Source organism: Diadema antillarum, unplaced genomic scaffold (genome assembly GCF_040938485.1).
Source record: "Diadema antillarum isolate AM-2024a unplaced genomic scaffold, OU_Dant_1.0 seq00001048_RagTag, whole genome shotgun sequence".
NCBI classification, from domain to species: Eukaryota; Metazoa; Echinodermata; class Echinoidea; order Diadematoida; family Diadematidae; genus Diadema; species Diadema antillarum.
Window position 1 is genome coordinate 366843 of NW_027271878.1, and position 13751 is coordinate 380593.

General features: G+C 38.2%; 1 protein-coding gene across 1 annotated transcript in view; it reads left to right on the forward strand.

Annotated features, from left to right (window-relative positions):
* The window catches only part of LOC139743100 (neuronal acetylcholine receptor subunit beta-4-like), a 59450-nt gene that overhangs the window by 26914 nt on the left and 18785 nt on the right, over window positions 1-13751 (forward strand). The window contains exons 5-7 of the mRNA XM_071653607.1: window positions 1528-1739; window positions 3689-3897; window positions 6357-6453. Coding sequence (XP_071509708.1) covers window positions 1528-1739; window positions 3689-3897; window positions 6357-6453 — 518 coding nt within the window. The remainder of the gene's footprint in view (window positions 1-1527; window positions 1740-3688; window positions 3898-6356; window positions 6454-13751) is intronic.

Below are 13751 nucleotides of genomic sequence, written 5' to 3' on the forward strand. Positions count from 1 at the left end.
ATGCACAAGATAATGTACTAGCATACATGTTTCGCGTTAAAGTCTAAAACAGTTGTTTAGTAGCGGCAGTGTTACTCGGATTAGTGAAAGCGCCTTATAAGTAATTTCAAAACGGTAATTTACTGCACTAACTCTTCCTACATAATCATATCGTCCAAGAGTTTATCGTACAAGTAATGCTTATCAGTCATGAATGCCCTTTACCGGTGTCTGAAATCACTGGTAAAGCATACTTAAGTATAGAACCAGTTGTATCCCGTGCGAATTCTAGTTCCGTTTTGGATTGTCATTAATTTGCCAACGTGCTTCAATACTATTTTGTTTATAGCTTCCTTACTAAATGCCGTTTATTGCTGTAATCAGTTCCGTTTCCTTACTTAAATCTCCTATTTCTATCTGTCGGTCTCTTCCCTAACCCCGCAAAACTTCATATCATCACATCTCACTGCTTCTCAATCAAATGTAAATACTCATCAATGTAATCCACATCATCATTCTCTTCTGAATTATTTTCCTCATCGCTTATTCATCTCCCCTTTCCTTTTTTCAACGTCATTTTGATGATCATATCTTTTAGCCTGATCTTTTCTTTCTCTCCTTTTCAATCATAATGATCTCTCATCACCTGTACCCTTAATTCATGTCTTTCCTTTGATTGTACTTCTTGTTCTTCTTCGATTTTTTTTCTCATGCATGATGATTCCTACTGTTTGTTTTTATTTTTCTTCCGTTCCGACTCCGTCGCCAAATACTTGACACTCGCGATTTTTCTTCTCCCCTCCTCCTAATTCTTCTTCTTCTTCTGCTTCTCCTCTCCTGCTCCTCCTCCTCCACTCCTCCTCCTCCACTCCTCCACCTCCTCTTTTTATCCTCCTCCTCCTTCTCCTCTTATCCTCTCCTTGTTCTTCTCCTCTACTCCTATTCCTCCTATTCCTCATCCCCTTTCCTTCCTTCTCCTCTTTCTCCTCTCCTCCTCCTCGTTCATCTTCTTCTCCTCTTCCTCTCTTCTTCTACTCCTCTTTCTCTTTCTTCTTCTCCTTCTCTTCATCTTCTCTTCTCCTCATCATCTCCTCTTCCTTCTCCTTATCCTCTTCTCGTTCTTCTTTTCTCCTTCTCCTCTTCCTCTCCTTCTTTTCATCTTCTCCTTCTCCTCTTCCTCCTCTCCTCCTCTTCATCTTCTCCTTCTCCTCCTCCTTCTTTCTCCTTCCTCCTTCTACTCTTCCTCCTTCTTTCTCCTTCCTCCTTCTTCTCTTCCTCTCCTCCTTCTCCTCATCCTCTTTCCTTCCTTCTCCTCTTTCTCCTCTCCTCTTTCTCTCTCCTTTTTCTTCTCCCTCTCTCATTCCTCCTACTCCTCTTCTTCTCCTCTTCATCTTCTCCTTCTCATCCTCATCCTCTTTTTTCATTCTCCTCTTCCTCTTCTCCTCTTCCTTGTTCTTGTTCTTCTCCTTCTCCTCTTCCTCTCCTCCTCTTCCTCATGTCCTTCTCTTCCTTCTCCTTCTCATCCACTCCTCCTCATCTCCACCACAGTGCTCAGGAGACGCAGCTCATGGACTCCACGGTGGTCAGTGTCAGCCACACGGGCATTGTCACATGGAGTGGCCTCGTCATTGTGAAGACTTTCTGTAAAATTGACTTCTTCTTCTTCCCTTACGATGAGCAAAAATGCAACCTGACGTTTCGGCCCTGGACCCAGAAGCACAACCACGTCAAGTTGGTGAATGGAGAACCACCCGAGGTTGGCGTACAGAGTCTCTTCAGTACTCTTCATTCGTTTATAATCTACCGTACATATACATATATGCTTATATTATTCTAAATAACGTTTGTTCATACACGTATATTGTTTTTATTACAATATATATATATATATATATATATATATATATATATATAATATTATCATTATCATTTATTCGATATTTGTAAGACAATCATACACAAGTAGGAATGATCAAACAACAGATAAACAAACAAAACAAGGGTAATACAAGGGTACAGGATGTCAGACAATCCCTGACGTGCTTCCCTACAATATGTTTTCTTTATTCACTTTTCTATTAATCCATTTGTTCATAATTTCATACACATCCCTGCATAAAAGATTTATAGTCTCACAGCGTGTTTGTTCATATCAATTGACTTAGTTCTTGCTCAAATAAAACAATCGATACTCATCGTTCTTAATTACATTTTCATGCATACTCACTTAAATTATTCAGTTGATTTCCATAGAGAAACAAAACCAACAGATATCAATGTGATGATGAATCCTGAAGACAAAATAACATGTGTTTGATAACAATAGCAATCATACCTCTGAATTTTAGACCCGGTATCGCGTTAATGTTCACTGAAAAGAAAAGAAGGATATCTATGCAATTTACTCAGCAGTATCATAAGTTTCACTGGAAAAGAAGAATCTTTATGCAATTATCTCAGAGTGTAGATTGTACAATAGAATTCAGTATGGACAAGTAACCAAATTATTACTGCTTTCCTTACTTGTATACCTTTCCTATTTGTAGTAACAATGCCAGCAAAATTATAGCATAATCATGATAATCAAGTAGTCAGCTTGCCGTGAGAAGCATCCAATAAGTGTTCGACTTCACACTGATTTATTACATTGTCGATTAAGTATTACTATTGACTAACACTACTGCTACTAAAATATGGTAATAATGAATAGAGTAATACTGATGATAACAGTCATAGTAGCAACGCTGAAACTAACAATTGTGCAAAATTTAAAAAAAAAAGGATCAGGTCTTAGCTTTCCAGCAAAGCCTTTTCACTTTTACCACAATTGTATTAGACGTCCCCTGCCATGGTTATGACCGAAGCCATTGTCAGGAACATATCCGTATATCAGAATCTAGAGGGATGCTTAGGGCACGAATGGAGGCATTAGATGGAATTCAAACCCCGAGACCTTCTGTTTAAGATCCACACTTCTTTTACACAATAATTATTACTTTGCGTCTTCTAAATATGCACAATGGTTCAAGCTGTTCCATTGCTTAATTGTATATAATCATGCCAGTGACATATACGAGGGATATTTATTGATATAACACTAGACAAACTGGTGACCTATATTTGCCTCTTCTCAGATATGTTACATCACGAAGATCTGTTAAATACCAAGGAGTACATGTTTGGAATTCTGTGCCTGATGAAATGAAGTTATGTCCTTCCCTTGCCTCTTTTAAACGTAGATATAAAAGATATTTGTCGAATAGCTATAATTGAAGTCTTTGCAGAAATTTAATGAAACGTTCATGTGATGTCTGCAATGTGTATTTTCTTAAACATATTTTTCACTTATAGTTTGCCTGTTTCATTTGTCTATCTTTCCCTCTTGTTAAGCGTATCTTATAATTTACATAAAATCTCAAGTGGGAGGCCAGCCGTAGAAAGGCCAATGGCCTCTGCTGGCTCCTCCATTTTCTCTCTTAGAATTTTTTTTTTTCAATCTTTTTTTTTCTCTTTCTCTCCAATGTGTTTTTTTCTTTCTTGTACATGTGTACTGTTACCTAATATAATGTTATTATTCTCACTTTGTTCTTGTTTTTTATGAGAATTGGAAATAAATGAAATGAAATGAATGAAATAAAACGATCTTGAATGAAAAAGTTGAAACAATCAAGAAAATGTTAAATCTCGTGTTGACGCCAGAGGTTCGGAGCCGGTGACAACGGGGAGTGGACGGTGAACAAGATCGAGTCTTCGCCCTGGATGGAGTCTCTGGACCACGGCAACTTCAGCAAGATCGACGTGGTGGTGCACCTCGAACGTCGCCCGCTGTTCTACATCCTGAATATGATCCTTCCTTGCGTTCTCATCTACGGTCTGACGTTGCTCAGCTTCTGCCTACCCGGAGAATCGGGGGAGAAGGTAGGTGGGTTGATGGTTAGGATGCCCTAAAATGGGAACGCCCTTTTCTTCTGTGAGATGAGGGGGGGGGGGGGGGGGGGGGGGGAGGGGGCATCCTTACACACGAGGCTGTTTTATGGTGCAACTCAAGAAGATGCCAGAACAGTGTTGATTTCAACCATGCGTACACCAAGTCCATGTAGAAACTGCAAAATCTGTTGAAATATGTTGCAAATTTATTAATCAGCCATAGATCTAGAAATTAGCATTTTTTAATTCTTAAATATTGAAAGAATAATCATAAATGAACAACAAAGAGCACACATGAAAAATTATCTATAGAATTCATAGAATTATAAAACAACAAACAACGAGTAGTAAGAATTAGGATTAAAAAGGAATACAACACTGTACTGGACACTGGACATTGGCAGTGATCGTCCGTAACTACTTGTCAATCACTTTCAACGTAGAAGGTCAAACAAGAAAACAAAGAACAACAAGGGAGAGGAGGAGAAAGAGAGAAGCCGGACGGGAAACAAAGAGATACATAGGAGAGAGAGAGAGAGAGAGAAAGGGGGGGGGACTGGTCCTGGACGAGAAACAAAGAACAACATAAGAAAAGGGAGACGATACGAGAAACAAAGAACAACATAAAAGAAGGGAGACGATACGAGAAACAAAGAACAACATAAGAGAAGGGAGACGATACGAGAAACAAAGAAAAACATAAGAGAAGGGAGACGATACGAGAAACAAAGAACAACATAAGAGAATGGAGACGATACGAGAAACAAAGAACAACATAAGAGAATGGAGACGATACGAGAAACAAAGCACAACATAAGAGAAAGGGAGACGATACGAGAAACAAAGAACAACTTAAGAGAATGGAGACGATACGAGAAACAAAGAACAACATAAGAGAATGGAGACGATACGAGAAACAAAGAACAACATAAGAGAAGGGAGACGATACGAGATATAAAGAACAACATAAGAGAAGGGAGACGATACGAGAAACAAAGAACTACATAAGAAAAGGGAGACGATACGAGAAACAAAGAACAACATAAGAGAATGGAGACGATACGAGAAACAAAGAACAACATAAGAGAAGGGAGACGATACGAGAAACAAAGAACAACATAAGAGAAGGGAGACGATACGAGAAACAAAGAACTACATAAGAAAAGGGAGACGATACGAGAAACAAAGAACAACATAAGAGAATGGAGACGATACGAGAAACAAAGAACTACATAAGAGAAGGGAGACGATACGAGAAACAAAGAACGACATAAGAGAAGGGAGACGATACGAGAAACAATGAACAGCATAAGAGAATGGAGACGATACGAGAAACAAAGAACAACATAAGAGAATGGAGGGAGACGGTACGAGAAACAAAGAACAACATAAGAGAATGGAGACGATACGAGAAACAAAGAACAACATAAGAGAAGGGAGACGATACGAGAAACAAAGAACAACATAAGAGAAGGGAGACGATACGAGAAACAAAGAACAACATAAGAGAAGGGAGACGATACGAGAAACAAAGAACAACATAAGAGAAGGGAGACGATACGAGAAACAATGAACAGCATAAGAGAATGGAGACGATACGAGAAACAAAGAACAACATAAGAGAATGAAGACGATACGAGAAACAAAGAACAACATAAGAGAAGGGAGACGATACGAGAAACAAAGAAAAACATAAGAGAATGGAGACGATACGAGAAACAAAGAACAACATAAGAGAATGGAGGGAGACGGTACGAGAAACAAAGAACAACATAAGAGAAGGGAGACGATACGAGAAACAAAGAACAACATAAAAGAAGGGAGACGATACGAGAAACAAAGAACAACATAAGAGAAGGGAGACGGTACGAGAAACAAAGAACAACATAAGAGAATGGAGGGAGACGGTACGAGAAACAAAGAACAACATAAGAGAATGGAGACGATACGAGAAACAAAGAACAACATAAGAGAAGGGAGACGATACGAGAAACAAAGAACAACATAAAAGAATGGAGGGAGACGGTACGAGAAACAAAGAACAGCATAAGAGAATGGAGGGAGACGGTACGAGAAACAAAGAACAACATAAGAGAATGGAGGGAGACGGTACGAGAAACAAAGAACAACATAAGAGAAGGGAGACGATACGAGAAACAAAGAACAACATAAAAGAAGGGAGACGATACGAGAAACAAAGAACAACATAAGATACTTGTACATTAGACGAGCTATTTAAGACAAAGAGAGGAAGAAGAAAGAAAGAAGTCGCTAAGCCGGCAGTTTTCCTGGTATAGATTACACAACAGAAACAAAACTGAACATCGGACACTATACTGAATGATGCACGTGTAAAAGGAACCATGTTATAAAACGTATGAAATCGTTATAATAAGGGTATTGTCACTGCCAGCAATCGAGAGAAAATGATAATGTCTTTATCTTTACAGATTGCTTTGAACGTCACCATCCTCCTGTCCCTAACTGTTTTCATGCTGCTTTCAGCCGAGATGATGCCTCCATCTTCAGATAGCATCCCTGTCATTGGTAAGAGGACAAACATGACAGCGATTGATTTCATTGATTGATTGATTGATTACTTTGACTGAGTGATTGATTAATTACCTCCGCCAAGGGAGGAGGTTATGTTTTCGTTACCGTTGGTTTGTTAGTTAGTTAGTTTGTCCGTGTGCAAAATAACTCAAAAAGTAGTTACCGGATTGGGATGAAACTTGCAGGAAAGGTTGAAAATGACACAAGTACCAAACGATTAACTTTTGGTAGTGATCCGAAAATTGTTGGGGAATTTATGAAGGATTCTGATATTTTTGCAGGTAGGGTCAATGAACTAAATTGGGAGTTCAAGCTGCGCTTATTTTAGGTTTGCATGCGCGCACTAAAGTGCGTGCTCTAGTATACGAATAATTTATGAGTTGTGAGTGCATTAGGCACGAATATCGCACGAGGCGCGAGATAAGCTACTGGTCTATTCAACAAGGCGCGTAGCGCCGCGTTGAATAGACCAGTGGCGAATCTCGCGCCGAGTGCGATATTACGTGCCCCAATGCACGAACAAAATCATGAATTATTCGTTTTATAGAACACCTTGTCCAAAATCACAGTACTAAATCAGTGAACGGCAACTCGGGAAGGTCCAAAAATAAATGTAACAATTAGGCCGAGAATTCTAAACCAAACACTCGCAATGATTCGACCACAAAGTCACAGGAATCGCAAACTCTGCAGGGTCTATTACGTTATGACCTACCCATTCTAACCGTTACGGCGTTTACTGATCCCACTATCGTTAGATCGAGAACGCTAATGTTAGGTCTAAGCCGATATGAGATGTCGGTAGATCGTAGGTCTAGACTATGTCTATTTCCGACAATGATTTTGTATAAAACCACGGGGAAAAAAAATTCAAATAACGGCTTCTCGACTTAATTTTGAGATCACTGTGGTCCACGTAGCAGATCCGAGTCAAAAGTAAAAACACAGCCCGTAGGCTCTACTTCAGGCCCGTATATCGAGTATGCAATACATATCACTCAGTACATGCAACTTAACTAGCTGCAGCTGCGCGCACACGTTGCACGTACTCGATCGCTGCGCCTTTCCTGTGAATGAACCTGTGCAGCGCTGCAGCCAGCACGTACAGTACATGTACTTTGCTTGTGAAGTCGAGCGGCCGTGCATTAGTAGGGAGCTTTAGATTTTGACGCGCGGACGTTTGAGCCGACGCTTGCGCTGGACGTTCTCCTCTAGCTCTCCCTGCGTCGTGTGGAAAAGTAGCTTTAGATTACGCTGGGACGCAACGTATAAAAAAATAAAATCGCGCCCCCATATGATCAGTGCATGAAGAAGCTCTCTACGTCGCAAACTGTGCGGACGTGAAAATAGCCCAGTACGCGTAGTGAAAAACTCAGGCGACGCAAGCTAAAAATAGATTGACTTTACGCGCGCTACTGCGCACGCTCAGAACATGTTTTTTTCCTTTGAACGTCCGCGCGTCTAATATCTAAAGCTCCCTATTAGCCCCCCGCGAAGCCGTGCATTAGTACCTGCGAGCCGTGCAATAGGGGGCCTAATGCACGGCTGTCACTCTCAATGAGTTTGATAGGTATTTTCTAATGAATGTCATGTGACATGTTCTTGGCCAATCACAATTCGACATCATTCTAAGGTGTTGTATAATTTCTGCTAGGGCGAGGCGCGCCGTGCAGCTGAAGGTTTATGACGTAACAAAGGCTTCTACATTGGGAAATCGGGTTACTTTCAGAACACTATAAACACTTTCAGCATGCTATATACAATATAAGTACGTAGGCCTATGGGTGGAAATCACTGATATCTCTATGGAAGAACATGATCAGTGATGGAAATAAGCTGCATGCTTGGCGGAGGTCTGCGCTCTCAGAGTGCTTTTCTTGTTGATTAATTTAATTGATTGAATGATTGATTGATTAGTTGGTTGGTTGGTTGGTTTGTTGTTTGATTGATTGATTGATTGGTTGGTTTGTTTGATTGATTGATTGATTGGTTGGTTGGTTTGATTGATTGATTTTATTTCTGTATTTTTGAAGTACAATTGAAGAAAGTCGTTGAGTAATATTGTTTGAATCAGTTGAAATGAAACAGGTAAGTGATCAAAAAAAAATGTATGACATTATTCCAATTCCATTGGTATTCAGTATTTTTATGACATGTACACATTTTTACCCTTAAGCAGACTTTTACAGAAGATTGTGTGCACATGCCGGTTTTTAATTGAAATTAATTAAGAATTACTTAAGAACTATAACTACATGCCATTCAAAAGACAACAATTGAAATAGTGGACCTTCTGAGGAGAAGAAGCGACGGAACAGGGATAGTACAGTATTGGTGGAGATGAGAATTGGGCTTTTAACTTTTTGTGAGATACCAAGAAAACACTTATGAAATATTACAGAGCATACCATTTTAAAGAGGAATTCAAAGTTTATTTGGTGAAAATCGGGTTTGGAATGACTGAAACATCCAAAAACAAAGTAACACAAAGCGATCGTAATAAATGTGGGTCCCACACTTTATCCAATCGCTCTGTTTTGGATATCTTAGCCATTTCAAAACCAATTTTCATCAAATAAAATAATGTTGAATTCCTCATGGAATTACATGCTCTTTCATATTTCATAAGAGGTTTCTCATTATCTCACCAAAAAATGTTAGAAACCTGAAATTAGGTCTCAACCAAAACTATACGATCCCTCTAGAGGGGGAAAAAACCTAAATTCTGTAATATCTAGTTATTTTCTTATTTACTGATGAAATCATTTGAAAATCTTGTATCTAAGCGCAGCGACCGAGCATTAACATTTTGGGCTTAATGTACGGACATTTTTAAATTAAAATAGTAAGACGACACGTTAGTTATTTTTTGTTGTTGCAAAAGAGAGAAAGACAAATGTAATCATATGCGTATAAATCAAAGCGGACCCTGCTCACCGCTTGAACCCCCCCCCCCCCCGACCTAACTCTAACCGCTCCAAAGTTACGGGCCAAAACTAAATCATACCAAGTCAAACCAAGCAAACCTAATTAAATCAAACGAAACTACCAAAAAGCATATTTAACGAATTTAAATGTTTCTGTAAAAAGTAACTGAACTCATGAAAAGACTACTGATTGAAAGAAACTTTTAAATAATTATTTTTGTGCCAGTGATGCAACGTCAAAATATCAGTTTTAGAGGTAAAAGTTGAATGGCAAATATGTTTCAGATAAATATTTACCATTAAGATGCTTAAACATGTAAAAGTGCTCTACCAACTCGTTTTCACATTGCTCTCTTCATTTTCAAACGGATTTTTTGCATATATTTATACTTCTTAATTTCCATTACCACATCAATTTGGTGCCAGTTAAGGGTTGTATTGCCCGTTCAGTCGGAAATCATTTGATTCCTTTTTCCGTTTGTTCCTTCTTCTTAGAATTCTTAATAAATTATGCTCCTTTCTTTCTTTCTTTCTTTTTTCTTTTAATTTTTCTTTTTTGTTAGAATGTTGTCTATAGATCTAAGGCCCACATTAATCTACTCATAAGACAGTTCTTTCAAAAAAATGTTGTTCGTGCCCTCCTTGCGTTTGTTTCACACTGGCAAAACTGTAAATCTTCTATCACGAGCTTATGGCATACAATCAATAATGAACGGCAATACGTGTATTTGACACTTGAGAAGAGGTAAATTGCCCATCAAGCATATACGTCAGACACTTGAGACGTGTCCCACCGAAATAAAATGCGTCTCGTGATGGACGGAAATATCATCCATCCATCAACTCTAATGGTCACAATTCAAATATATCATGGTGAAGCGTGAAGATTTGATAAAAGGGATTTCCGCCTTTGGAGCTTGAACAAATTTGTACCCATTTCGTTTCTCACTTCCGTTTTTACACCCCTCCCGTTCTCTGTCCCCTCTCATGCAAGCATCCCCCACACACTTCAATTATTTTTCTCTGCATTTGGGTAATAATGTTTTATATAACTCTTATAACTTCCTCAAATTTTCACGCGACGTCAAGATTTTGAATCAGATGAACATTTTTTGACAACACAAACTAATCACAAATCTCTTGATAAGAATGGCAGGATAAGAGACTCTCCTTGTTACTGACACTTTGCGCTCTCCATATTTCTTCGAGGTTAACATTTTCTTCCCTCATTTTAGACGTGGGATGTACAGTCTTGTTGATATCTAGGGACGGTAGCAGTGATTTCCAACTCTTCTGATTTCAGATGATAACCTTAGTAATTCATTTAGGATTCTGTGCCAACCTCCCGACACAATACTATGTTTTCTATACTAAACCGATGTGCACATATCCCCAACGAAAAGGAGAAATAACGTACCCCTCGTCAATGATATCAAACAGAATCCAAAGCAAGCAACTTATGAAGTGATATACCAAACACCGCTTTTTTAAAGATATTCTAAGTGCAGTCTTGCATTTAGAGCTCTCATTTTAGTCTATTCAGTCCGTTTGCTGTGCTCAATTCATACAATCATGTATCAGCTTTTGAGTGTAAGCAATCCAAACGAGAAAATATGAATTATTATGTTGAATTGCTAAAGATAATAGAAACAGTGAATGTGTGTAGTCGAGATCTAATGTCATTGTTGCTGCACACAAGCAGCGTGTTAGATTGTAGTGCTCTAAATGACCCCCAAAAAAAGTTTGATGAGGAAATTACAAACAGAAATAAAATACATCTTGCTCTAGTTACAACAGAACTTCCGATATAAATCTAATCGGTTAAGAAACGTAGTTATTAAGTACCATCTTTGGAAATAATCTTGAAACCACATAGCATTCATGTAGAAACTTACAAATCGAATCTATCTATTTTGTCTCTATAAATGTTGGGTCGTTGGCAGGCAGCATAAGCTTCGCATCATGAGTGTAAACTCATTTGGCTTAGACATAAGGGACTTCTTCGCAACCAAAACTTTGTCCAAAGAGGTTTCCGTTTTGACATTGGCCATGCTGATTTCCCCCTCTCATTACGAAAGCTTTTTTCTCTCCATGTTTTGCTTTTGATATTGTATGGTCTCAGTTAATGTATAAAAAGGTTCTCGAATACTCCCAGAGAGATAGTGTATGTCGTTGAGCAGATATGGAGCACACTCTCAGGATATTTAGCAGTCGTACCATCTGTATGATGCATTCGGCCAAAATGGTAGGTCTCTTTTCTTTTATTACGCCTTTTGCTATGTTGTTGTAATGCGTTGAGAACCCCAATAACCAAATCATTCGAGTGAGTTATGAAAGGTCCAGTTATTTAGTTATCAGTATTTGATTTTGCATACTATTCTCCTCATTTTGCTCAATATATACAAACAATATAAAAAAACAAACATGTTAATGTGACATTCGACCTGGTTTGTCTCTTTAACATTGTTATTGTTTCCTAGAAAGCGCCTTATTTGAAAAAGAAAATTGTCAAATGACCGATTAATAATCATGCCGAGAAGTCCCCAAACAAGCACATAGGGCATACTGACATTAATTGAGTACATTGATGCAACCTTTTATACAAAATAATGGTTGATACAGTGCCTTGAAAGTGTTTTCTCCTTTTTAACAATGGAGATGATCATAGTTGCCTGTTACTAAAAGAGTTTACCCGTAAGACTACATAATAATGGTGTTAGGAGTTTATTATAGAGCAGGGAGTGTTGACTGACGTCGTACAAAAGGCATGAGTGTCAAAAGCGCAAGATTGGTGCGACGTGTTACTGTATATTGGGAATGTTGTAAGTAATATGCACATGCTTCTTAACACTGCGTTGAGACATCAGTAGATTTCTGTAGGCTCCCAAGATTTCTGGTCAAATTCATTATACAATCAACTTCTGGCAACCTTCTGATTCTCCGTGTGATGGTCATCCTATTCTTTCATTACCATCGACATCACATTATTTGCTGTTACCATTCTAACAACGTTGAATATTTTTTCTATAATTAATGAAAATGACTGCGGACCGTTTTTCTTTGCCATTGGCGATCTATATAATGAATATGCGTATCCCTGGTTTGGCATTTATAATTTATCATGTGATCATTTCCATTTCGGACTGATTCAGTTGATAACTCACATAATATCAACACATCTGTATAAACAAATCGATTTTTATAAAGACTCTCTTTATGAACCATCATTACATTGGGGCTTTGAATACATCACAGAACGCTTATTGCAATCCCTTAAGAAAAACAACTAGCAAATGATCAAATCAAACTGCTGGATCTTGTGATTCAAGTATCATAACAAACTAGAAATGTCGCTATGGCGACTGGTATGCCTCCGCCATAATGCATGGTTCTCCTAATAGGTCTATAGTACATGTGGACAATGTGTGATTACATTTTCACAAAATTGGCAAAATATTAAAATGACATGTTTGTCACAAATGTATTGAATGTTTACCTTCCTTGACCTATGTTTAATTGGATGAATAAGAGAGCATGTATTTGGGGATTTAAGAACTTTAACTTGACTTTGACCATTTCATAAGTTTATGCACTGAGTAATTTTCAGGGTATGGAGAAAAAGCGCAATTTCTGTATTGAACAGTAAATTGTTATCATTTTCATCTGGCCTTTGATTCATAACAGAATCACTGTCAGGCAGAACATACAATTGTACATAAATTCAGCATGTACTAAGTTTCAAGATAACTTGAGCCACTTCCGAGATATGGAGAAAGAAGTAAGTTCAGCACTTTCACTTGATCTTTGACCTTTTGACCTTTGACCTTCTTGGCAAAAAAAAAATCCCAGAGAATCTCTATTGGGTTATACATGCATACATCAAGTTTTAAAACAAAAAATCCTGCTGGCATTGCATAAATATAAGGAAAATAATAAAATTTTGAAGTATTACCCTTGACCTTTGACCCCTGACCTTTGACCCCATGGACCCTAATTTCCCTAGATAACCACTGCCAGTCAGTAGATGCATATATACTATGTTCCATGAAGATACCTTGAACAATTTCCAAGATACAGAGAAAAAAGTGAAATTTTAACATTTTACTTGACCTTTTGACCTTTGACCTTTTGACCTCATGACCCCAAACTTTCACCAGAGAATCTTAATTGGGTAGTACATGTATACACTAAGTTTCAAGAAAATATCTTCAGGCATTGCATAGATATGGGGGAAATAGTAAAATTTTAAGCATTTGACCTTGACCTTTTGACCTTTGACCTTGAGCATGTGCACCCAAAAGTTGATAGGCACAACTTCATCCCCTAATACACATAAATGCCAAGTTTCATTAGGATACCTCAAAA